Raw genomic sequence first — 27,811 nt, 5'->3', positions numbered from 1 at the left:
CAGTTCGTTCCCAGGTCTGGGTTTACTCGGAATCGGGCTTAATCCAAATTAATTACGGGATATTCATCTGGGTTCTGGGCAGCTGCAGGTTCCAAGCAGGGGGTCCCTCCTTAGTAGCAATTCATGGGACGTTGGTGTTTATCCTGTCATAGCTGATACACCGGATCAGTGTACTGAAGCCATCCGGCGTGCGCTACCCTGTTAGACGGTTTGTTACCTACCTTTCATCTAGCTTTTCATCACACCTACTTTTCGTGTCTTTTTGCCCTCTCTTTCAGGCATACTGACCAGCTAGGCCAAGGCACACCTCAAGCCTTGGTAGTTAGGGTATCGCATTTCCAACTGACTACAAGTAAGAAGGCTGGCGGTAGATACATATCCCTCCTCCTCTGCCTGATTCTGCGTCGGCTCATATTCAGGGTTCCCACCCACTCGTTTCCCCCAATTTTCACATTTTCTCATATACATCCTATTTTTTTTCATATTCATACACTCAGGGTATGCCCTCTCTTTCAGGCGCACTGACCAGCTAGGCTAAGGCACACCTCAGGCCTTGGTAGTTAGGGTACCGCATTTCCAAGTGAAGACTCTGACTACAAAGAACAAATTACAGCTGCAACAATCAAGTGAGATATTATCACAATACAGGATTAACAAAAAATATGTTGCGCTAAATAAAACTCAAATAGTAAGATGAAACAAGTCCAAAGAGTCACAAACATGACAGAAATAAGTGAATTTTGACTGTTGTGTCACCACTTCCTCCACCTTGTGAGACCACCACCAGTAATCAAGATGTGCCCTTACCAGAGAGCATTGACCACCTATTACAGGAGGTCACATAGGCTTATGTATCTGGGATACTCCAAATCTGTAATGAGGTCCACTTTGAAAAAGCTCCAAACAGCCAGCGGGGGAGACATCGTGTTCTCTAAAACCAACCGTGACATAAGATCGTATACCCCAAATAACGCCAAAATAGTGTAAAATCTATATACACGTTTTGAAATCATTGTGTCTGGCATATGCAGTTTTTATTCATCTTTCATGTAAGTGCATTACCTTAATTAAATCTTGGTGGAAAAAGGTTTTACACTATTTTGGCATTTATTTCTTACTTGGGGTATACGATCTGGTTGGATTGAGAGAACACAATGTCTCAAGGGGAGCCGTGCATTACAGAAACGATCTCACAGCGTGTGCTCTCTGTGGAATTGAGCTCAGACATCAAGCTCTTTACTGCCACCTCTGGCTACTATGTGCATGTGCACCCCTCGTGTACTGGGCTTTTCTGTGTCACCAACATGTCAGCTCTGTGAAAACGAGCTGGGACCAGGTAGGAAGAAATTCTTTACAAGTATGGGCTGTGAAGGAAAGGAAGGGGGCTGTTTGTGTACGGGGGGGGGGCAGAGCCTTGTGTGTGTACAGATTTATGTATGTGTGGGGGGGCTGGGCTGGCATATATACAGGCAGTGGTGGTGCACCCATTAGAGGCGCACAGGTGCCGCCCCTCCTCTCCAGCCACCCACCTCTATGTATCATGGATAGATTCATGCATTGCATTGCATGAATCTATCCATGGCCGCTGTAGCAACCCCCTATTCAAGAGCCCGGCCCTTTTTCGGGCACCGGCCTGAATTACAGTGGTGGGCGTGTATTTTTGAAGCACCTGATTAGAGCCATGGGCTCTAATAGGCTTCAAAAAAGGTGACCTGCGAGCGCAGAGCATTGTTCACCCAGGTGTGTTAGAACAACGAATGAATATTCGCTTTTCTGCCACTGAACCGCCTCTCCACCAATCAGGGAGCACGGGCGTGTTACCCGCCACCTGATTGGCTAAAACGACAGGTGCTGTGATTGGATGCCTATCAGGAGGAGGAGAGGAGACGCTTGAAGGACACAGCTCCTTCTGTCACCCGCTGCCCCACCAAGATGGGGTAGCGAGCGAGCGGGGGGTCACAATGTTAACTGTTAAATGGGCACAGTGGCGGCCTTTGGTGGGCACAGTGGCGGCCTTTGGTGGGCACAGTGGCGGCCTTTGGTGGGCACAGTGGCGGCCTTTGGTGGGCACAGTGGCTGCGTTTGGTGGGCACAGTGGCTGCGTTTGGTGGGCACAGTGGCTGCGTTTGGTGGGCACAGTGAGGCTGCAATCGTTTTTTTTTTTCTGAATTTTTCAGTTTGTGTGTGCCCCCCCGAAAAATTTTGAGCACCAGCCGCCACTTTATACAGGGGTGTGTGTGTGGTGGCATTTATACAGGTGTGTGTGGGGGGGGGGGGCTGACATACATTACAGGGGTGAGGGGGCTGACATATATACAGGTGTTTGGGGGGGACTGACATATATACAGGTGTGAGGGGGGCTGACATATATACAGGTGTTTGTGGGGGGGCTAGCATATATACAGGTGTGTGGGGGGCTGGGCTGACATATATACAGGTGTGTTGGGGGCTAACATATATACAGGTGTGAGGGGGGCTGACATATATACAAGTGTGTGTGGGGGGGCTGGCATATATACAGGTGTCTGGGGGGGGCTGAAATATACAGGTGTGAGGAAGGCTGACATATATACAGGATTGAGGGGAGCAGGGTGCGTACAGGTGGGGTGCCTGGTGTGCGGTTTCGGTAGCATGGCCAATGGGCAAGCCCTGGGGAATGTTGGTGGTCAGGCTGGGGGGGGGGGCAGGCCTAAAGCTGTGTAAGGGGCCCACAAATTTCTGATGGCTGCCCTGTCTTGCCCTGTCTCCCAGCTCCTGAGTGTGCAGCGTGAGGTCATGCAAAGAGGAAGGCAACTATCAAATTTCAGGTGACCTTTCACCATTTGATTCAAGCTGTAGACTTGGACACGGACAACCTAAGTACAGCTATGAAAGAACAATTATAATAATTTAGTAAATAAAGTTTACATTATTGCCTATGTACAGACATAATTGGTTCTCTTTATATTGTTAAATCAAGAGATCTATAAGTAAAAGTCTTACACAAAGGCTGTCCATTTTTCTGGTCCCAGCACTAATACATTTATTCACAACTATAATATAAGCTGTACATTGCTCAGATATTTTTTTACTTACTGAAGATGTAATATCAATGTGGAATATTATAGGACAATTCTTCAATTTTCCATCTAGAAAAGGAAGCAACGATTCCAATATTTTGTTCCCATCCACTTCTGGCTTAATGAGCCGAATTATTTTGAGAAGTGGCTTTTTACTTGAAAATCTTGACTCAAGTTTTTGGTAAAGCCTTTTCACATATAGAGATTTTCCTAGGGTAACAGGGACATTTAATATTGTTACAATGGTTTACAAGTTTAACTATAACCTTTTTGAAGCTACAGTATATGCAAATTAATTAAAGAAACATTTTTTTTTGCTGGAATTCTTTTTGTTCTTTTGTTCTATTGTGGAGATTTCCATTCACTTCCTGTCCCATAGCCCAACAGGAAGTGAGAGGAAATCCTTCAAATTAAGAGAATTCCTTGGGAACCCCCAGGTCACCAGAACTACTGTCCCTATTGGAAGATTAGCCCTCTGTTCTAGGGTCAACCTAAAATTTGAAATTTTCTTTTACTTTCAATGATAGTTGTAAACAGGAAATATAGAGAGGGGGGTCTCTTTAACTGAGGCAGAGACAGCAATAAAAACTGACAGGTGTCCTAATCCCTCTTTACTCTATCAAAAACGAAGAAAAAAAGTTTTGCCTTTAGTTTTACTTTAATGTTTAATTTAAAATGAACAGGTGTATCTATTATCATCTGTTAGCAAGGTTTTGCTGGGTTTAAAAAAAAAAGAAAGCCAACACAACCTGAATGTTTGTTAGCAACCTGTGTATATGACCTAGGTGGTCCAGAGACAGAAGGGTTGTCTCTCTCTTCTGAGTCATTATGAAGTGAATGTAATCTGATTTCTCCTGATATACAAATCCCGTTCACAGCCGAGGAAGGATGCTTTTTAAAGCTGCAGGGCTTACCCGGGCAGTTGCCACATTTTGGCTACGTTTTATATAATGTTCAAATGAAAGTTAAATGCCTATGCTTCATGCACACTGGGTGTCAAATATGCCACTTTTAAGGGCATTTGACATTTTTTTCTGCCTCTAAACACCCCTCTTTACTAGGAAATGTGTCCTTGCACACTAAGCTTTCCTTTAGGTTGGGAAGGTAGCCCATTGCACGAAGGAAGGGGTTCTGAACTAGGCTAGATCAGCATAAATTGCAAATGTTTGACCAGCGAAGGGAGCAGCTTTGCCCCTACCCCCAGCCCCACATTTAGGCTTCATGCATACTAGAAAGCTAAAAAAAAAAAAGCTGAATAAATAGGCAAATATTTTAGCAGTTTTTGCTGACGTTTAGCAGTGTTTAGCACAGTGTGTAAGTTCCTTAAAAGCGGATGTGCCATCAGCTGAATGTAAAAAAACACAATTGCCGGCAATACAAAACCGTGAAAAAAAAAAAAAAACAGTGTGTGTGTGTGTGGGGGGGGGGTGTCCCCTGCCCCCTTGTGATGTCATTGACTGGGACATGCTGGGTCGATGACGTCACGAGAGGTGATTTCCCTCTGTGGCCCCACCTCTTAGTTTATTTAGCCACAGGAGGCGGAGGAGGGCATGTGGCCTGGTATGGTTCAGGAGGGGGGGCACTCGCTTGACCCCCCCTTTCCTTGCGCACCAGGCTGCATGCTCGGAAGGGTCTGGTTTAGATTTACCAGACTCAAAGTAGTATGGATTGGGGGGGGGGGGGCCCACGCTGTTTTTTTTATTGCTATCAACTGTTTTTTTTTTTTTTACATTTATCTGTCAACAGGGAACCTCACTGACAGTTCATGACTCTCTGGCCAGCTCCTTAACAACCAGCTATTTAAAAAAAATGCTGGGCACCAGAGTTTGGCGGAGTTTAGGAGCTGTCAGTGTTGTTTCTGCCAAAGAGCTGCTGCTCTTGAACGTGCTGGGAGAGGATTTTTTCTTTCTGCCACTAAATTCTTATGCCTAAAAAAACACTGCTAAAAACCTACATGTGTGTGCATGAACACAGGATAACATGCAGGGAAGTTTAGAGGCAGTTAAAAAAAAAAAAAAAAAAAAAAACATCTGATAACTAAAACAGCAGCTGTCCAGTGTGCACAAGGCCTTATCTGCTCTTGAGAAGTGATAGGCTGGTACACAACTTTGACCGACCACACTATCCCCTTGGTTTATTGCAGGAGCATAAATGTAGCTGGGTCCACTGCCTAGGTTGCCTTGTGGATTCTCTAGCTCGGTTTTTGATATGAGTTTTCCCTTTTATAAACAGATCTCTGCTTTTGACCCCCAGTTTAGTATTATACTGCACCAATACAGGAAGATATAAAATACAGTCGAGAAAGCAGTATTTTACTCAAAGTATAACTAAAGGCAAATTTTTTTTTAAGTTTTGGATAGAGCGGAGTGGGATTAGAACCCTGGTCAGTTTTTTTTGCAGTCTGTGCCCATGTTAAGGAGATCCCCCCCCCCCCCAATTGTCCTGTTTACCATTATCATTGAAAGTAAAGAAAATCCCAAAAAAGTAATAAAGGGTAAATCTTCCAATGGGGACGCTAGTTCTGGTGACCTAGCTATGGATTCCTTTAATTTGCAGGGACTTCCTCTCAGTTCCTGCTTGGCTATGGGACAGGAAGTGAAGGGAAATCTCTGAAATGGGACAAAGATGGCGAATAAGAAAATCTGACAGGTGTTATAACCCTACCTTGCTCTATCCAAAATAGAAAAAAAAAGGTTTTGTCTTTAGTTCTACTTTAAAGCGGAGTTCCACACAAAAATGGAACTTCCGCTTTTCGGAACCCTCCCCCCCTCCGGTGTCACATTTGGCACCTTTCAGGGGGGAGGGGGGTGCAGATACCTGTCTAAGACAGGTATTTGCACCCACTTCTGGCATAGACTCCCATGGGAGTCTATGCCTCTTCCCGTCCCCACCGCGCTGTCTGCTGGGAACACACAGCTCCCAGGAGAGAGCGGGGACCACTAGGGACGCGCAGCGCGACTCGCGCATGCGCAGTAGGGAACCGGGAAGTGAAGCCGCAACGCTTCACTTCCTGATTCCCTCACCTAGGATGGCGGCGGCAGCTGCCGAGAACCGAGCGGGTTCTCGGCGTCCCCTGCCGACATCGCTGGACCCTGGGACAGGTAAGTGGCCATGTATTAAAAGTCAGCAGCTGCAGTATTTGTAGCTGCTGGCTTTTAATTTTTTTTTTTTTTTGGCGGTGTGGGTGAACCCCCGCTTTAAATACATGAGTTGCAAGACCAGGTTTTACCTGCTGTACCCCATGCATAAATGGCCACATGGGTCTCTGTTATGGTAAAATGTAGCAGGTGCACATATATGAAACACCCTGACAAAAATAGCTGCACTCATCCAATGATATCTTTCCATACTGTTACCACTGGTTGTACTTACCAACTCCTGCTCGCTTGGATGACACAATTCCTGCACTCATTCCGTCTTTAAACACAGAGGCAGCTGACACCACATCAGAACCAACTTTAAAGTGTGTACACAGGTAGCGGTGGATCGCCACAGGTTGCCCTTGGGGGATCATATGAATCTTGAACTGGCTGAAAACTGAGGGAATGTAGCAATGCTCTCGATCAGAGTTACATATGATTACGAGACTGTACTTGTCCATGCCTTGGGCCTGCAGTTGTTGGAATAACAGCTCAGATTTATACCCTATGTCATAGCTTAACTGGTCTGCATAGATCAAACTATAAATCTTCTTCCCGCTGTACCCTGCTGTTAGACATCTACGAAGAAACAAGGCCACCTCTTCATAGGTGGTATGAGGCGTGCACAGAAGAACTTCATCATAAGATGGTAGTTGCTCACCAGAGCTGTGCATATATATGGCTATAGCACAGGACAAGATGTCTGAGGGAGGACAAAGAATAAGATTTGGCCGACCTGGTTGCAAACTGGGATGAAGATCACGATTTATTGGTTTCTCATTTAGCTCAGCCAGCGCAGCTAAGCTTGTACCTAAAGTGTCTAGATCCAGACATCCTGGGAAGAAAGAGCTCATGTTATCCATAGAGAATTTCCAAACCAGCTCTAGTTTCTTTGAAACATCTGTACAGTTTTCAAGTTCCATTGCAAAATCCATCATATCTGGTTGGTTTACAGCAGTTAGAAAACGGGAATTGGCCTTTGGAAAGCAGGAGTTGATGGTGTCTATTTTTTTACAGTCAGGTTTAATAAAAGACAACATAACAAGAGCTTCCTCGCTAATATCCCTCATTTGATATTGCTGGCACAGGTACACCACCTGCTCTGCTGTGTAGTAATTTAAGTAGTATAGCTGAGATCTCTTCTTGTTGACAAAGGCTAACCACTCATCTAACAAGCGCTCCATGGTTTTGCAGATGTCTGGAAGCAAGTCGGTAAGAGCTTCTTGTCCCTGAAGCTCATCAATTTCGTCAATATTAAAGCTCATGAAAACACTGACTCTAGCATTATCTTCACAGTGAATTTCAGCTTCCCAGGTTCTAAACAGCATATTTCCAGCCAGGTAGAGGTCAATAAAAGATCCAGCCAGCCTCTGAACATTGGAAAATATCTGGATAAAACAAGATAGGATATGAAATCGGCACCGTATTTCTGAATGGCCTTAACCCAATATATTTTATTTAATACATAAAAACGAAACAGTAAAATACAGTTCTCTGTGAAATCCTTTTTCTTTCTTAGCCAAGCTATCTTGAAAGCATAAGTGTGGACTTAAAAAAAAGCAAACAAAGCAAATTAAAAGCCACTCTGTCGCCAAATGTAAAAGTCCAAATACAAAATGTGCCTTACTTACCTGTAATGAAGCCTGTGCCAATGAACATTATTTCACTGGAGTGAAATCCCCGGATGAAGTCTCTCCAGAAAGACACTTCTAGTATTGTTAATCTCCTGGTCTATTGCTGTACTTAATGTTTCCTCCCGCCGACTCATTTGTCAATGCAGGAGGCAGTAATCTATGGGTGGGTCTATGGGTGGAACTTTCGAGAGCAGCGGGTGATCAGGAGAAAGACATGAAGAAACTAGTTTTCACCAGGTCTTTTCAGAGGTAGCAGAGGGTATGGCAGGGAAGCACTGGCATGGTAAATGGCAGGAGAGGCCTTAACAAAGACAGTGTCACTTTGCTTTGAATGGACAACAGTGGATTAGTTCTAATCCACATTGATTCGCTAAATATACACGCTCTAGGTAGTTTATCTTAGCTTATGTAATTTTTTTTTTTTTTTTTTAAGGGTCCTTTCGTATGGGGTGGAACTCCACCTGCGAGGCACTTGCTAAGCAGGGGATCTGTCTGCTGATGCCCACTGAACAGACAGATGACAGATCTGTGTCTGCTCTGTTTATGCAGTGCAAGCACGGACACAGCCCGCTCTCCTCTATGGGCGGTCAGATGTAAACAGACCACCAGTAAATTTATAATGGACTGTGATTTGATCCGATCGATAGAAGGGGAATGGATTCCCACCTGCCTGTTTTAAGCAGATTGGATTGGATGTCGGCAGGTGTAAACAGACACATGTCCGTTTACACCCTCCGCTCCATAGAGGAGAGTGGAGGTTCCGATTGGGTCCACCTGAAAAACAGACAGGTGGACCCAATCGGAACATGCGTGTGAAAGAAGCCTTATATGGCATCAACACAATACCTTTTAATGTCTTAAAAGGTTCACCCCTCGACCCACTTATACTAACTTTGCAATGCTCCTCCACCTCTCTTCTGAAGCCCTTGGTTCAAGCAGACCTTGCAGTAAAATGCAAGGTCCACTTATATTACCTGGACCCTCACCCCCTTCACAATTCATCTACTATTAGTAAGTGTAAAATGTAAGTGAACACAAAGGTTAGGGTTTACACTTACTTCACCTCTGTCTTTCACTCATGGCACCTAGGCCAGGATGGCATCACAATAGTATTGGTTAAACCATGGGGAATGAAGAGCAGCCAAAATTTCACAAGAAGATTCTCGCAGATATATTACCCAGGACAGTGATGTCATGCCCAGCGATATAGAAGAGGGGAGGGTAAGGTAAGAATAAATCTAACTTTTTTCTTTACAGGTACATTTTGCACTTATTTAAAGTAAGTGATTTGAAAAGGGGGAAAGGGGGAAGGAGGAGGGTCACCCAGGCAATTTGAGTGGACCTTGCATTTTACTGCAAGGTTCTGATTTATTTAGCGGGGTCCCCCGGTATAGGTAAGCATATGACCTCCTAACCAGGATGCAAATGTAATTAATTTAATTAAACCTGTGTAGGCTCCAACACCATTTAACAGTAAGATTACATAAGGTTAGAACTTATCAGACGAAGGAAAAGAGGGACAAGGGGTCACTAGGAAGGTAAATATAAGAGGATCAGGGAATGGACATTCCGGAGACTCTGCAACTTTGGTTGCTGACAATCTCTTTAATAAAGCACAATGAACCATTAACATCAAACCTTGTTCCAGAAGAAACTTAATGTCCTTACCACAGGCTTACACATTCTGGGGACAATTTGGTAAGGTGACATATAACAAATAGGATTTTAGGATGTGGGAGGAAACCAATGCTAACCCACGCAAGCACAGGGAAAATGTCCAAACCCCATGCCAATTTTTTCAATGGGAGAACTTTAAAAATCTGGACAAAGTTGCATGCAAGACAAGTGCTACTTTCTTAGCAAAACTGCTACCTAAAAAACTGATCTGTATTCAGCTGGGCACAGGTGTTAAGACGATGATAATATCATACACAAACAAAAATCAAGGTTTGGTGTGCACAGGCCCCTACGAACAGAAATGAATGTGCAACACTGTACATCAGCCAATATAAGTTCCTACTGTTTTACCTCTGCAAACTTGTCAACTTCTGAGTTGCCTTGTTCTCCTTTGCCTGACATAAGCATAAGTTTGTTGAGCAATTCCTTTAGTTCCTCTAGCGTGTAACTGCGCTTATTTTCCTCATTCTCCATCAGAACCAGCTGTAAAACACTGTCAGGTGTAATCTGTGGAAAATTCATAGAAACAAAAAATGATACATCAATAAATTCTGAAGAAGTAAATCATATACAGCAAATGGAAGCTGTGGGCATCCAAGTATTACCTGCCTCTGGTTTTAGTAAGGTTAGTTGTCATATATTCAGTGGTCTAATACGTGTGGGTTCTGTTTCAATCGTTATTTTTTAATTATTTTGAAAAGAACAAAAAGTAAGTGATCATTTTCCAGAGCAGCAAACAGTTCTTGCGTGCTCTGTACATAAAACAAGAATGATACATAAGTGGAGGGAAGAGGAACAAATAAACCAAAAAGGGAGACCTAGAAGATCTTGGTAGTTAGGTTGAGTCCTTCATAAGGCCACAGGTGCATACATGAACTCCAAACAGCACAAACTTTGTTAACATTGGGAGATAGCCGTCCAGACAGCTGCCCTTGAAAATAGAATACAGAGCAACAAGTCATAAGGATCTGGAGGTCAACACCTCACCAATGTTTAATCACTGTAAGGAGGCCTACAATGTAGAAAAGCCTTAATCCAGTGATTATAGCTTCCTGAGTATTTCCCATTATCATACAATAAAACTATCCCACATAAGGAACGCCATCCCCCCAGCTGTAAACATGATCAGCGCTGTTAAGAAAGGAGCAAAAGAGCTGCTAGAGCAGTGGTTCTCAACTCCTGTCCTCAGGACCCACTAACAGGCCAGATTTTAAGTATTGCCTTGGGGAGATGCAGACTAGAATACTGTAATCACTGAGCAGCAAATGAGATCACCTGTGATGTATTTTAGTTATCTTGCAAACCTGGCCTGTTAGTGGGCCCTGAGGACAGGATTTGAGAACCACTGTGCTAGAGCACGAAGCCAAGACTGGCAAGAATCAGAGGAACAATAGAAAAGGTAAGAATAGGAGAAAAAGAAATAAGTGATACCATCTGGGGATCCTCCATACATTATCAGCCACGCTCATTCGAGACCTGCAGGTAGGCCAACAAAGTACTAAAATCGGTAAAATTATATCCTCTACACCGACTCACTGACAATAATAATGTATAAAATATATGATGAAAAATATATAAAGTAACAAGTGCTTAATAGCCAAATAAAGTGACAATGTGCATTCATATAGTGATGAAAAAAATATTAAAGCAAATAAGTCCGTGGAAAATTTAAATAGATCCAAATACTGGAATTATAGAAAAGTGTTTAACCACTTGAGGTCCGGGCCATAGCCGAATGACGGCTACAGCGCGGACCTCAATCTCCGGGAGGACGTCATATGACGTCCTCCCCTATGCACGCGCACCGCGCGCACCCTGCAGGGCGCGCGGTGTGCGCGCTGTGATCACCGAGTCACAGAGACTCGGATGATCACAGATCCGAGTAAGGGGCCGGTCCCGGCCCCTTACCATGTGATCAGCTGTCAGCCAATGACAGCTGGTCACATGATGTAAACAAAAGCTCGGTGATCGGTTTCGTTTTCTCCTCACGCTGACAGCGTGAGGAGGAAAAAAAAGCCGATCACCGGCTCATGTCAAAGGGACATCGGTCCCGAAGAGGAAGGAGGCACAGATGCCTCATCTGTGCCTCCAAGTGCCATCTGCCAGTGCCCACAGTGCCCACAAGTGCCACCTATTAAAACCCACAAGTGCCACCTATTAAAACCAACAAGTGCCACCTATTAAAACCCACAAGTGCCACCTATTAAAGCCCACAAGTGCCACCTATCAATGCCCACAAGTGCCACCTATTAGTGCCACCTAGCAGTGCTGCCATCAGTCAGTGCCCAATCAGTGCCCAACACTGCCACCCATCAGTGCCCATAACCGCCACCCATCAGTGCCCATCACTGCCACCTAACAGTGCCCATCAGTGCCGCCCCATCAGCGTACATCAACGAAGGAGAAAAATTAGCTGTTTGCAAAAATTGATAACAAAATATAAAAAAAAATATAATTTTTTTTCAAAAATTCTGTCTTTTAAAATTTTTTTAACAAAAAATAAAAACCGTAGAGGTGATCAAATACCATCAAAAGAAAGCTCTATTTGTGGGAAAAAAATGATAAAAATTTCATTTGGGTACCGTGTTGTATGACCGCGCAATTGTCATTCAAAGTGCGACAGCGCTGAAAGCTGAAAATTGGTCTGGACAGGAGGGGGGTTTAAGTGCCCAGTAAGCAAGTGGTTAAGTGCACTGTGAAAAGTTCAAATTGATTCAATTTACAATTGCTCCACACTCCATGCGATTCAGGTTTATGAGACATGTTTACCGCCTGCAGCTGATTCAAAGAGGATTTATGGGTTTATTATTGTTAGTGGAGGCTCACAGGACGTTCTATATAATTTTAGGCTAACAAAGTAGACTATATTTTATCAAAAGTGGATTGTTTATCTCGTAGGACTCTCACTACTTTTTACGTGTGGGTTCTAAGGCATGCACTGGTTTTGCACTGGTTAACATAATCTGCTACACTACTCAGGTTTCATTTACATTTACTTGTTCATCAGACTGTAGAAGCATGTTAAAGTAGGAAAAAATATGATTTTTGATTTGGCAGTAAAATTAAGTACTGCACAGGACATAGGCGCTTTAATCTTTATAGAATCAAAGGATGTGTAGTCCAACAATCTCTCAAAATGCTCTTTTCGAGTCAATTTACACTTGTGTGACTTAAAAAGTTATTTTCACTGTGACTTTACTCTGCGACTTTGTTATGACTTTGGCTTTGACCAATGTGATCATTTTGTTTGTGCTCCACAAAGTCATTAGACGTGCAGAACGGAAACATTTGTTTAGTTTTGCTTGGTTTCTTAATTCTCTAAGAATTCTTAATTTTCAGAACAATTCAAATCAGTCGAATTGATTGCCCAATTTAAATTCTGTGCTGGTTGTTAAGGAGTGGGCTGGAAAGCCGGCCACTGCATCCTTAACAATCGATGACTCATCAGCTGTCAGTGGGTTTCCCCACTGATTGCTGAATGTAAAAAATAAATTGCCAGGCAATGAAAAATAAATGAAAAAAAATGGCATGGGGTCCCCCTCAATGGATTGTAAGGGGAACCTCCCACCCCAAAGCACTTTGATGGGAACAAAGGCCTCTTCCCCACAACCCTGACCTGTGGTTGTGGGGGTCTGCGGGTGGGGAGCTCATCGGAATCTGGAAGCCCTCTTTAATAAGGGGACCCCCAGATTCCCCCCCCCCCACAGGTAAGTGAATATAGGGTTCATAGTACCGCTACCCATTCATCAAATAAGTGCAAAAATTAAGTAAAGACACAATGTGAGTTTTTGTCAAGTCTTTTATTAATAATGTTTTAAAAATGCCCCCCCGGTGTGGATCCATCGTCAATCATGCTCGCTGGATCAAACAAAAGAAGGAAAAAAAAGAAAAACTCCGCCCGCACGAAGGCTCCTGCTGTCAGGACCTGGACTTAAACCTGGAACCTCATCTGGGTCTGGCAATGAATCTTCTCACTGAGCTATCTGAGATGCTGTATAACAAGTGTTTGGCGCTAAAGTTAAAAGCAAATGACAATATTATGCATATAAATGATGAACTGGAACAAGGGATAAGAAAAGATAATAGTAGTCCATGATGGTGTGCATAAAGTCAATGATGAGGTATAAAGCCCACATTCACGGCAGCCTTCCAATGGGGATGGAAACCATATTCCCAAAAAGCACTGTAAGAAACAATGAAAGGAGGCGCCTCTGGGTGCAGACTTAAAAACAATTTTAATAAAAAGAGCAGCAACAGAGATTGCACTCACATTTGTGTTGAGTTAAAAAGGCATATGAGAGTCCCAGATGTAACTGGAGGTTTACGATGTAACAGTTACATCTGGGACTCTCATATGCCTTTTTAACTCAACACAAATGTGAGCGCAATGTCTGTTGCTGCTCTTTTTATTAAAATTGTTTTTAAGTCTGCAGGGGCGCCTCCTTTCTTTGTTTCTATCTGAGATGCTGGACAGTGCCTTGTCGGATCCTGTAGACAACACTGCCTTGTGCCTTGATTTCTGCTGAACCTTGAACTCTTTGCTCCCCCCAAGAACTTCCTGATAAAAGCCATGTCTCTGCACTTCCTCTTTGCCAGAATATTGTGCTATCTCCAGCCAGGATCTCGCTCCCTGCTACCGCCTATATTTGCTACTGCTCATTATCGACCCTTGGCTTGTTCCTCAACTATGCTTCTGCCTGATCCCAACCAGCAACTACTCGTTACCGACCTTTTGGCTTGTTTACTGACCACGCTTTTGTTTGATCCTTACCTGCTTATGCGCTACTGGACCCCAGCTTGCTCACCTCCTGGTGGGGCGATCCTGAGGCCTGCGACCTGGTACTAACACGTAGCAAAATACATCTCCATCATCAGGCACTCTGGTGAACACCGGGTAGTACTTAGACTCTGCACCTCAGGTGAGCCTGCATCATCTGTCAGAGTGACTGCCTGTGTACCTATTCTGCTGATCAGTGGTAGTCCTGCAATTACTATAGCAACTGGTCTTTGAGCCTGACCCCTGATCATGACACCCACCAGCTACCTTCTCCGTTGTGTGACAGCTCTTAAATAGCTAAGAGATGGGGCCACCCGGTAAAGTCACCTGCGGCCCTGCCCCCTGTGACATCACCAACCCAGCATCCACCAGTCCATGACATCACAAGGGGGCGGTGCCAGCAGGTGACGTCACCAGGTACCACCGCCCCAAAGCTATTTAAGAACTGTCACACGGCAGAGCAGGCAGACGGCGTGAGCCCTCAGTGAGTGCACAGTTTTTTTTTTCTTCTTTTTTCGGGACTGGCATGATTGACGATCTGCAGCGGGGGACATAGTTTTTATTTTTAAAACATGTTTCATAAAGAACTTGTCACAAACTTGTGTTGTGTCTTTAATCAATCACGTTTCACACTTTTTTGGTGAATGGGTAGGGTATACTCATTCACATGGGGGGTGGGATCTGGGGACCCCCTTATTAAAGGGGGCTTCCAGATTCCGATAAGACCCCCGCCCCCGACCCCCACAACCACTGGCCAGGGTTGTAGGGAAGAGGCCCTTGTCCCATCAACATGGGGACAAGGTGCTTTGGGGGGGGGGGGAGTTGTGCAGACCCCCCCTGCCCCAAAGCACCCCCCGTGTAGAGGGCATGTGGCCTTGTATGATTCGGGGGGGCTTGCTTGCCCCCCTCTTTCCTGACCTGCATGCTCGGATAAGGGTCTGGTATGGATTTTGGGGGGACCCCACATCCTTTTTTTTTTTTTTTTCTTTTCATTCGGCATTCACAAGTCACACTCAAATTGCATCTATATCATGCAGGTGTGACTTTCATTCAAGTGTGAATGGGGCCTTACTTGTATATTCAAGTGCAATTATACAAATCACATTTTAGTCATTCAGCTTGACAAAGGACGCGGTTGTTTGAAACCGTTGCTATACTGCGAAAATGTGATTTGAATATTTGCAAATACTGTGACACACGGTGTTCTTCGTACCATCTTTTTATTGTGAGCTTGATAGTTTGTTTTTTCAAGAACAGAGTGCAGGGGCCCTCCAAGAAATAGATTTTTACTGGTAAGCGAAATGTCCTGTTTTCTAAGGCTTAATGTACACGGGACATTTTACAACCTCCCTTGAACGATTTAACTTGACAGATAGTAAACGACGTTTAAAAACGTCTGTTTTGCCAAGTTTACATGTCGAGTTTGCTTTTAGAAGCATTTTTTTTTAAAAACATTTTTTTTTTTTTGCAAATAGTCAAACATGAAAAACGTCTAAGCGAAACGTGGCTAAGCGCGAGTTACCGCGTTTACAAGCATTTACAAGCTGTTACAGGCATTTGGCATTTCAAATGCCTCTGAACATCCATCCTGAACGCATTGTTTTGCTTTCCAAAATATGCTTCTAATGCCGCGTACACACGATCAGACTTCTCGTCGGAAAAAGATATGATGGGATTCCACTCACGCTTGCCTTGCATACACACTGTCACACAAAAGTTCGCTGAACTTTCGACCGTCAAGAACGAGGTGACGTACAACACTACAACGAGCCAAGAAAATGAAGTTCAATGCTTCCGAGCATGTATCGAATTGTTTCCGAGCATGCGTAGGAATTTTGCGCGTAGGAATTTTGCGCGTCGGAATTGCTACAGATGATCGCATTTTCGGATAGGAACTTTTTCCGACTGAAAAATTCAGAGCATGCTCTCAATCTTTTGCTGGCTGGAATTCAGCCAGCAAAAGTCCGATGGAGCATACACACGGTCGCATATTCCGCCGAAAAGCTCTCATCGGTCTTTTTCTGGGCAAAATTCCGATCATGTGTACGCGGCATAAGGCTTCATGTACATGGGACGTTTCTACAACCTCTCCTGAACGATTTAACTTAACAGATAGTAACCCACATTTAAAACGTCCGTTTTACCGCGTTTACATGCCAGGTTTACTCGCGTTTAGCCGCGTTTGAAATGCCTCTAAACACAGCTTCTGAACGCATTTTTTTGGGTTCCAAAAAAAGGATCTAAACGCAACTGCCTAGAAACGACTATAAACAAACCTGTGTACATGTACTGATAAGATAACAGAGGAGAGTTCAGGAACAGTTAAAAAAATGCCCAACTGCTCCTAAACATCCATTTACCTGGCAGCAGTGTATATGAAGCCTAAAGAGTATCCTTAAGTTTCGAATAAATTCATTCTCATTCGATTCCTCTGAGACGGGGGATCTTCCTTATCCAAGACCTCCTTTAGTAGGCTGTGAAAGATAAATAAGAAGAAAGGGCATGTGGCAGAAGGGCCAGCAGAGTGCCAAGAGGAAGGCAGGGAATCAGACTTGGGGAAATCGTTTGAGCAGAAGGTACCAGACCCATGTGGAGATAAACTACCAGCCCCTTGAAACTGAGCTAGTGATGCCATCTAACACTATGTTTGCACTGCACATGGCAAATCATAACTGTAAGAGAAAGTGTCCCCAGAGGGGTACTTACGGCCCGACTGCTGTGAAGAGGGAAAAGACAGCCCAGGTAATATAGCTTAATAAATTCCAGCTATGGAGGATTGGAAGATGTTTCTGCTGTGAAGGCATGTCCAGAACAAGAGGAAGGCAGTGTATGTAGGCTCAGAAAGTTATCCTAGAGTGAGGCAATACTGTCCATATGACCACACAAGTGCAGAATGGGCAACCCGGAAAGGCCCATGCAGCTGCAGTACCATTCATGAACCCGCACCCAAGGAAAGAAACATATTTATTTCTCCTTACTAGGCATTCCGGACCCCAGTACAGCCTACTGTAGTCACAGCAAGGCTCCCTTACCAGCAAGGGCATGCAGCTTGGCAAGTAGGGCTGTGATTTTTTTCTTTTAAAGGGCTTCAGGGCCACACTGATCTTGGCCAAGGACCTGTATAGCACCCAGTGGCTAACTCAATATAATGCATGTGTCAAGGTGAACTCCGAAGCAAGATTCAGTGCCCTGAGCAATATTACAGGCTGATCCCACATCTTTTGTCCAGCAGGGTCAGGATAGGGTCCCCCAAGACAAGTAGTCAAGTGATCTGAAAGCTGCAGTGAGAGTAAAAAATGGCTATGGTATAGCAAAGGAACCTTGGAAGAAGAGTCATCAGGATAGAAGAATCATCAGAAAAGAGAAATTCTATAAGAACAATCAGTAGGAGAAAAGAGGTCCATTACCTAAAGACACTGTCAAAAACTAAGGATAGTGGGCAGTGGGACAATTTAAGTTGGGGATATCACAGCAGCTTTTTTTTTTTTAACAATTTCCAGTGGGTGCAATGTGTGTGGTGCACAAGGGTCCCAAGGAGTGGAGCACACTGTGCCCTCACACATTGCACAACCTGGGGAGATGCTAATTCTCCATCTGGGGAAGGAGCCAATCAGCGCACATAGCAATGAACTCCATGCCTGTTTGGAAGGAGCCAAACCCCACAGCTGCCAGGCATCTATTGCCATGGTTTAGGATTAAGCTCAGAGACCAATAGCTGTAGCAGTAGAGAAGTTCAGGAGTAGTCAGAAGGAGATACACCAGTATATCCTCCTAGTGGATTACATGGATTCACCCAAGGATCAGGGTATAAGTACTAGCCAGTATTCACCAGAGCTCCTGATGGGAGAGATGGGTTTCGCTGCTTGCTAGTACCAGTTCACAGTCCTCGGGATCGCCCCACCAGGAGGTGAGCAAGCTGGGATCCAGTAGCAAATGTAGCAGGTAGTGTGATCAAGCATAAGCATAGTCAGTAAACAAGCCAAAAGTTGCTAACAAGTAGTAGCTGGATGGAATCTGCAGGAATGACAAGTGACAATCTGAATCTGGTGGCAGATGTGGTAAGTGGCAATCCGCATCTGGTGGCAGGCGACGTGGCAAGTGGCAATCCGCATCTGGTGGCAGGCGACATGGCAAGTTACAATCCTAATCTGGAGGCAGGTGACATGGCAAGTGACAAGCTGCGTCTGGTAGCAGGCGATGGTGGAAAGTGACAAGCTCAGGGCGGCCACAGATTCTGCATGATGGTGAGTTGAACTATTTTATTTTATATTACAATGTAATAATATAAATAATAATCATCCTGTAACTTAACAACCATGGTACCGTGATGATTGAAGCTCCAACACCAGCCATTGCCCTGACAAATTGCCCACAACCCCCCCCCCCCCCTGGAGATTATGCGTAAACGTACCCGTATGTTGTATCCATATGTTATATTTTGGGATGTTGGCATTTAAATCACACCCACAACAATTATCCAGAATTGAAACATGGCCTCTGTATACAAAATACTTTTTCCTGCTTTGATAGCTGAAAGACTGTCATTGGTAAGCTCTTGGAAACAAAAAGAAGCATCCTAATTGGCCTCAGTAGTACACATACTCAGAATACACACTTCGAAAGTATGTGTGCTCATATCCATGACACAAGGCCCAAATTTCAAAGCAATTGGATCTGCTGGCTGATGGACAGATACAAACTCAGAGATTAATAATTTTTCTAGGAAGACTTTTTCTTGTCCTTTTATCCTTTTATATAGAACGTAACATTTTTGAGTAGTCAACAATAACTCCACTACTAGTAAATTAACCATAATTATAATCTGTATTACTCTTATGTATTTATAGAATGATAAGACCTACAGTTTGTTAAATTTTATATTTCTCATTTTTTCTTATCCTCCTTACCCTGCCCCCCACCCCCTCTTTGTTTTTTGATCCTTCTTTGTTTTTATAGGCGCATTTAAATACTACCTCAGTAAGTGCAGATCTCAACATCATTCATAAATTTTGCCACTAGACATAAAAACTAGGGGTGCACCGAATGGGTTTTTTTGTGCCAAAACCGATACCGAAAATGAAAAAATACACTAGGCCGAAAACCAATACCGAAAAATAGGATTTTTTAAAACAGCTTACCTGTAAAATCCTTTTCTTTCGAAGGACATCACGGGACACAGAGCCACAATAATTGCTGATGGGTTACATAGGGTATCACTGGTGATTGGACACTGGCACACCCTATCAGGAAGTTCAACCCCCTATATAATCCCTCCCCCTTGCAGGGATACTTCAGTTTTGTAGCCAAGCAATATAATGTATTAGAAAAGGGGCGGGACCTCTGTGTCCCGTGATGTCCTTCGAAAGAAAAGGATTTTACAGGTAAGCTGTTTCAAAAAATCCTATTTTCTTTCTCGAACATCACGGGACACAGAGCCACAGTAATTACTGATGGGATGTCCCAGAGCAATGCTACCTGAGGGGGGGGGAACCAAGACCAAGTAGGGTGCAATCAGACCTGAGGACCCTGTACCGCTGCCTGCAGCACACTACGCCCAAAGGCGATATCCTCATGCCTTCTCACATCCACCTGATAGAATCTGGTGAATGTATGGACTGAAGACCAGGTTGCGGCCTTGCAGATTTGAGCCATAGAGGCCCGGTGATGCACTGCCCAAGAAGCACCATTAGCCCTTGTGGAATGTGCCCTGATCTGAAACGGAGGAATCTTCTGTTTCAAACCGTAAGCTTGAATGATCAATTGTCGAATCCATTTAGAAATGGTAGCTTTTGACGCTGCCTGTCCTCTATTGGGACCCTCTGGCAGCACAAACAAAACACCCGTCTTGCGGATCTGAGCAGTTGCCCCTAGATAGGCCTTAACTGCTCTTACTACATCCAACGAATGTAGAGATCTCTCTTCCGGAGAACAGGGATCTGGAAAAAAGGAAGGTAGAACAATGTCTTGGTTTAAATGAAAATCAGAAACCACCTTCGGTAAAAAACTAGGATGAGGGCGTAGTACCACTCTATCCTTGTATATAATCAAATAAGGCTCCTTACAGGAAAGAGCTGCTAATTATGATACTCTTCTAGCAGAAGAGATGGCCACCAGAAAAATTAACTTCCTTGTCAACAAGACCAAAGGAATCTGACTTATTGGTTCAAAAGGCTGTTTCTGTAACACAGCCAGGACCAAAGTTCAAGTCCCAGGGGTTTAGGGGCGCCCTAACCGGAGGATTAAGACGCATCACCCCCTGCATAAAGTTTCGGACCAAAGAATGCGAAGCAAGTGGCCGCTGAAATAATACTGATAAAGCAGAGACCTGGCCCTTGATGGTACTCAAGGCCAGCTTCATCTCTAATCCTAATTGTAGAAAATCAAGAATTCTACCTATGACATATTTCCTGGGATGCCAACCTCTGGATTCACACCAGGTTATATAAGCTTTCCAGACTCTATGATAAATCATCCTGGAAGCTGGCTTCCTTGCATTAATCAAGGTAGATATGACAGGACCTGAGAGCCCACGACTCTTCAGAACGTGGGTCTCAATAGCCAAACCGTCAAATTTAACGTTTGTAAGGCAGGATGGAACACTGGACCTTGAGATAACAGGTCTGGGCGTACCGGTAGGGTCCACGGGGAACCTACTGTCATCCTTACTATTTCTGCATACCAAGTCCTTCTGGGCCAAGCGGGGGCCACCAGAAGTACCGACTTCCTTTCCTGCCTGATCCTGCGAAGGAGTCGTGGTAGTAGCAGAATAGGCGGGAATGCGTAAATCAGTGAGAACTGATGCCACGGAATCACCAACGCATCCGTCCCGTATGCAAGAGGATCTTTTGTCCTTGCCACAAATCTGTCTATCTTTTTGTTGAATCGGGATGCAAAGAGATCTACATCTGGAACCCCCCATCTTTGGCATATGGCCCAAAAGACGTCGGGATGCAGAGACCATTCCCCTGGAAGTAAATGCTGGCGACTTAGATAGTCCGCCTGCCAATTCTCTATTCCCGGGATGAAAACTGCCGATATGCATGGCACATGCATCTCTGCCCAGACTAAGATCTGGTTCACCTCCTTTTGAGCAGCTCGGCTCCGGGTGCCTCCCTGATGATTGATATAAGCCACTGCTGTGGCATTGTCGGACTGGATCCTGACCGGACAACCCTGTAGCCTGATAGTCCAGGCTTTTAGAGCTAGATGTATCGCCTGGATCTCCAGAATGTTGATGGGTAAGGTCCTCTCTGTCTTGGACCATACCCCTTGGACCGCAGCCTGTTCCAGAACTGCTCCCCAACCTGACAGACTGGCATCTGTTGTTACCACCATCCAGGTAACCGGTAGAAAGGATTTTCCCTTCTGCAGGTTTTCGGGTCTGAGCCACCAATTGAGGCTCTGACGCACCGCATGCGACAAGTGCATCGGAAAGTCTAATTCCTGAACCTTCTTGTTCCAGGCCGACAGAATACTGTGTTGCAGCATTCTTGAGTGAAACTGAGCATAGGGAACTGCTTCGAATGAAGACACCATCTTCCCTAGTAGCCTCATACAAAGGCGGACTGAGGGACCCTTCTTGTTCCTTACTGCCAGAATCAGCTCTCTTAAAGCAGCGATCTTTGCCTGGGGTAGAAACATTTTCTTCTGGCTTGTATCTATAATCAGACCTAAATACTCCAGTCTTCTTACTGGTTTTAGGAAAGACTTTTCTAAGTTGAGGATCCAACCCAGGTGTTCTAGATACCTGACTGTGGTCCTCAAGTTTCCATTCAAAGAGGCTACCGACCGGTCTATCAAGAGCAGGTCGTCCAGGTATGCTATGACAGCTATACCCTGAGCCCTTAATCTGGCCAGAGGAGGAGCCAAGATCTTTGTGAACACTCAAGGTGCAGTGGCTATCCCAAAAGGCAGAGCCACAAACTGGAAATGGCGCCCTCCTACCTCGAAGCGCAGAAACTTCTGATGAGCAGGAAAAATGGGCACATGCAGATATGCATCTCTGATGTCTATTGATGCCAGAAATTCTCCTCCCTGCAGGGTAGGAACTACTGTTCGAATTGATTCCATGCGGAAGGATTGAATCCTTAGGAATCGGTTCAGATCCCTTAAGTCCAAAATGGGCCTGACATCCCCATTTGGCTTTTGGACCATAAAAAGGTTGGAATAGAAGCCCAATCCCTGGTCCTTTGCGGGAACTATCATAATGACCTCCTGCGACAAAAGTCGCTCTAACGCTAGAAGGAGCGACTGCTTCTTCTCTGGGTCTCTGGGGACATTTGATCTGAGGAACCGAGGAGAGGGGAATTCCTGAAACTCCAGCTTGTACCCTAAGGTTACCGTGGAGATTACCCATCTGTCCTGGAAATCCTCCTGCCAGAGCTCTGAGAACTGTCGCAGTCTTCCCCCCACTCGAGTGAGCGGGGGCGCCCCCTCATGCAGAGGTCTTAGTGTTTTGCCTAGTAGGCTTCTTCCCCCAGGACTTCTTTTGTCCCTGAGGTTGACTCTTGTCTCTGGACCCCGATGGAGGCGGCCGTCGAGACTGCCTGGAGGCTGAAGCCCCCGGCGCTGGGGAAAGAGTTCGTTTGAAAGAGGGACGCTTACTCTTCTTCTTGACAGGTAAGAGAGTGCTTTTCCCACAAGAGATTCTCTTGATATAGTTATCCAAGTCCTCTCCAAACAACCTTGCACCACGAAATAGAAACCCAGCCAGTAGCTTCTTACATAGTGCTTCGGCTGACCTATTTTTCAACCATAGGATTCTACGTATATGCACCAACCCCAGTGAAAGACGGGAGATGTGCACAATAGAATCTCTAATGGCGTCAACCACAAAGCATAAGGCCGCTGGAAGGTTAGCAAACCCCTGGGCCTGCTGTTCAGGTAATACTTTGATGACCCGCTTAACATGGTCTCTTAAGTATTGACAGACTCCAATCGCTGCTACTGCAGGTTGAGCCGCTGATCCTGCTAAGGAGAAAACATCCTTCAATAGGGATTCCATCCTTTTATCTACAGGATCCCTGAGCATCTGAGCATTGTCTACAGGACAAGTCAGGCTATTATTTACAGAGGAAATGGCGGCATCAATAGCCAGTACTCCCCACATTTTAATAAACTTTTCTTCCATCGGATAAAGTGTTGAAAACTTTCTCGGCGGAAAAAAACGTTTGTCTGGGTGATCCCACTCAGAATAAATGAGCTTTTCAAGTAAATTATGAACAGGAAAAGCATGTGCTGCTTGGAAAGGTTTCAGTGACCCCAAAGCAGAAGAGGATTCTTTAGCAGTTTCAGGTGGGGGCAACTTAAATGTGGAGCGGACCAATCCAGTGAGGATCTGCACTAAGACTTTCTCCTCTTGGGAAGTCGCAGAGGGTCCCTCTCCACCGGATTCCTCCGAAGAGGAATCATCCGTCCCATCCTGATCCTCTGAAAGGGATTCATCTCCTTTATCCCAGAGCTCCTCTGTCTGAGGGTCTTGGGGAACAGAGGAAGGCCTAGTGCGTTTTCTTTTACTGAGTGAAGACGTAATCACGGCCATTAATCTTTCCTCTAGACCATTAATGGTTGAGGAAAAAACCTCTTGTGTAATATATACAGGGGCTGAAGTGCCAGAAGCAGGTGTAGCCCCTGACCCCAATGGCTCTCCCTGGCTAGCCGTCCCTGGCCCATGAGGTGGGGAGGATGCTGCTGACAGGGGGCCCTCAGAACCTAAACAAGATCCCCTAGTGTCTCTGGTTCTTGGGGTGCTTGAACCTCTTCTACCCATAGTGCAAAGCAACAAGGTGTGAGGTATACAAATGAACACTGACTGCTGAGCAATGTAGTCTGGCTAAAAGCCTTGCTACCCAATGCTCAGTCTGGTGTTACTTCAGTAAATGCTGCCTAGGAGAATGCCTGTGTCCCACCTTACATGCGACCGTCAGCTCTGTGTCTCTCAGAAGGCTGAGTGCACCTGTACAGAGTGCCTTCAATAGCCTGCAGCTGGCCTGAGTGGGAGTCTAAGCGCCTGTGCTGACGTCCCGCCCCCCCCCCCCTCTACCGCCCCCAACCCCCCCCCCCAAGTGTTGAAGAAAAAAACGAGCGCTGGCCGACTCTCCTATGATTTTCTATGGAGGAAGGCTGGGGAAGGGGCAGAAGGGAGGAAGCTAGTCAAAAGATGGTGGTCTGAGGCAGCAGAGCCCGAGCGGTATAACCACTTTCTAGACCCCTGTGGCCTCTTTCTAGCCTGGGGGGAACATTCAAACATGAGAAATCCCCCCTTCCATCTTACCTTGCAGCCAGCCTGAGACGCCATGAGAAAAACACATGCAGCGATGAGTCACTGAGACAGACCGTCTAGCATGTGAAGGTTTGTGCTCTTGGCAGCCCCCGGTGGTCACAATAGGCATAGCATGCATTTACCTTAAAGGAGAAACCTACTAGAATTAGAAAATTCTGTGGAATCTCCTCTTACCTTATCCAGCTGCAGGGCCCCTCTACGGTGGGCTCCGTTTAAAAAAACAGTCAGAGACTGGGGCCCCCTATGGATAGGGGGATCCTACAGTTCTGGGACCGTAAAGCACCTCGCCAGAAATTAGGAAGTTTAAAGCCATTTTCTGATCTGCGGGGTCCAGCTCTCTAAAAAGAGAAGCGTTACGGGTAAAACCTCGTTTCTTCGGACACGAGGCCCGGGTACCATTCAATTCGGCCATGAAAAGACACTTTGAATGGATCCGGTTCGCCTGGCTTGCCCCAGTATAGGATATAGGATATTCCCTTTGGAGCTCAGCACAGGACATCTTTACACGTCCATCACCTAAGACACTGGCGTAAAAACTGAGGTATCCCTGCAAGGGGGAGGGATTATATAGGGGGTTGAACTTCCTAAAAGGGTGTGCCAGTGTCCAATCACCAGTGATACCCTATATAACCCATCAGTAATTACTGTGGCTCTATGTCCCGTGATGTTCGAGAAAGAAATGACTGTTTTTAAAAAATATTTTTATACAGGAAATGGTCAGTGACTGGGGACATGGTACAGGAGATGGTCAGAGACTGCAGACATAGTACAGGAGATGGTCAGAGACTGCAGACATAGTACAGGAGATGGTCAGAGACTGCACACATGGTACAGGAGACGGTCAGAGACTGCAGACATAGTGCAGGAGACGGTCAGAGACTGCAGGCATAGTGCAGGAGACGGTCAGAGACTGCAGACATAGTACAGGAGATGGTCAGAGATTGCAGACATAGTACAGGAGATGGTCGGAGACTGCAGACATAGTACAAGAGATGGTCAGAGACTGCAGACGTGGTACAGGAGATGGTCAGAGACTGCAGACATGATATAAGAGATCAATGCAGCCTCAGCAGTGCCCAACAGAGGCAGCCAGCCTGTGTGTCCCCAGTGCAGTCTTGCCTGTGTGTCCCCAGTGCAGCCTACCTGTGCAGGGGAAGAGAGAGGAGAGCCACCGCCTGGTTGATTAGAGTGCCGGGAACATCACAGCTTTCATTTCAGTAGCTGTGTGTTCCCCGCCACACACCGTCACATACAGCCCCTCCCCCTTGTCTGGGGAACTTTGATAGACAGATCACCCATCCCAGGATTGAAAGCTGTGATGTTCCCGGCTCTGTAATCAACCAGGCGGAGGCTCTCCTCTCTCTTCTGCGCTATATGACACCCCTGTAATGGGCAGCACCAGGGGCAGGGGGCGGAGCCCCACCCAGGCCCCGCCCCATTTTAGGCTCCATTATCGGCCTTTTTTCTCTTTCTACAAATTGCCGAAATTTCGGTACATCCCTAATAAAAACAGTTATATATGTATTACTCTGTATCATGAAACTTAGTACTCTGACTTTCTATTATATGTAAATGCTGGGATCTCACCTAATTTTGATATTAATGCTACTTTTTGTAATGTCTACTTCAAAAATCTTAATAGAGACCAATAGTTTAAAAAAAATGGCCATTCTATTTGTTCATGAATGGGAAATATCTTTTTAGACATTTTAGTACACAGAGGGGAGAATCAAGTGTGACTATACCAAGGCTTTGGCGCAGGATAGAAGTGAGCATACCTACATTGGCAAGCATATTGCATGACGTCACAGCATCAGATGTATGGGAGTTGGAGTGAGAAATCTTCTGCGGCCTCCTTTAACACAGCGTCTGAGTACTCCTCAAAGTTTTCAATGCCCAACCACTTGTAAGGGAGGTAGTTTCACTTTTGACTGCGTAAAGAAGGTGGAGGTGGAGAAGAAGCCTTATGCTTTTGGGCACTGGACAGTGATGGCTAAATTAGGACTGTTAGCTGTCTAAGAAATTCTGACATAGCTGTAAACAAATCTGCCTTTGTCAGATAGGCCGCTTGTTTCATGCCTGAAATAGAGCTAGAATCGGATGCAGATACCAGTGTTAAAATAAGGTCCTGCTCTGGTGCAACATCATTAAGTGGTTTGAGTGCCTTGCAGTCCATTGGCAGAGCGAATATTGCCTGAACCTTTGCCGCAGTTCCATTGCTATCAGTAAGAATGTTCCCCTGTGGGTTACACACAGAGTAGAGTTAAAAAATGGGTTAAGCACGTCCAGAGAAGGATACACAGCAATCCAGTTGTCAATCGTTCTGTCATGACATTCCCATGGCAAAAGGCTGGAAGTAAGTGTCTGAGTACCTTATAAGGGTTCTGGGCAGAAATGGTGGTAACAGGACGACTTGTGATGTGGTGTAACACCTAATTATCCACCCGAGACTAAGCTCTGAAAGGTGGAAATTTTACAGCCAAGTTTGAAAGTTTAAACACTCAATAAGTAAAAAAAAAAAAAAAATTGTGGTTTCCTGATAGCTTAACATATAAAAAGAATACTATTCAGAAGACACTAATAAGTGTAATGCAAGTAGTGGAAATACATTTAATAATTGCTATAAGGCTACAATAACAGTCTGATAACAGGCCAAACCTTTCTTCCCTTTTTAGGTTGCTGGTCCCTGTATGGGTTCAGGCTTCATCTATCATGGTGAAAAGGGTTTGGGTTCCATAGAAATAAACCACACCCTTAATTATATATAGCACCCTGTGGCTAACTAAACGCATTGCACTAAATGCTGAGGTGAGCACCCAAGCAGGATCCAGTGTCTGAAGCAACATTACAAACTGTCCCCACAGCAGGGGTTCTGGGTATGGTTCCTAAGGTATTGCCGAAGTTGCACCAATCTGGATGCACTGCTTCTACTGCTATAGTATAAGGCAATGAATTGTTGATTAAAAATGTGAAATAAATTAGAACTAGATAGGCACAGAAACTGGTGGGGGAGTGGGGTAGGGTTATAGGGGTACACCCAAGGAAGGCATACTCAAACACTTTACCAGTATCCAATCACCTGAAGGTAGCAGCCTATAACCCAGGGTCTAAAAATATCCACCGGTGTTCTCTTTTCTATGATTGAGAGAGGTCAGTTATTGAAAATGATATACAAATATTTGCATGGAAATATACTTTGCCTTGATTTTTTATGTTGCTTTAATGTATTGTCTCTTCCCCTT

General features: G+C 45.0%; 1 protein-coding gene across 5 annotated transcripts in view; it reads right to left on the bottom strand.

The window, feature by feature from the left end:
- The window catches only part of RNF213 (ring finger protein 213), a 631,031-nt gene that overhangs the window by 280,231 nt on the left and 322,989 nt on the right, over positions 1-27,811 (bottom strand). For all 5 annotated transcript variants that reach the window (XM_073621071.1, XM_073621073.1, XM_073621072.1 and 2 more), the window contains 3 exons: positions 9,862-10,017; positions 6,432-7,587; positions 3,076-3,269 (listed from right to left, as the gene is read on the bottom strand). In XM_073621071.1, the coding sequence (XP_073477172.1) occupies positions 3,076-3,269; positions 6,432-7,587; positions 9,862-10,017 (1,506 nt within the window). The remainder of the gene's footprint in view (positions 1-3,075; positions 3,270-6,431; positions 7,588-9,861; positions 10,018-27,811) is intronic.

The sequence above is a fragment of the Aquarana catesbeiana genome, linkage group LG03, assembly GCF_042186555.1.
Source record: "Aquarana catesbeiana isolate 2022-GZ linkage group LG03, ASM4218655v1, whole genome shotgun sequence".
NCBI lineage: Eukaryota > Metazoa > Chordata > Amphibia > Anura > Ranidae > Aquarana > Aquarana catesbeiana.
Note: the sequence above shows the minus strand (reverse complement) of the source record. Positions and strands in the feature narration are given on the sequence as shown.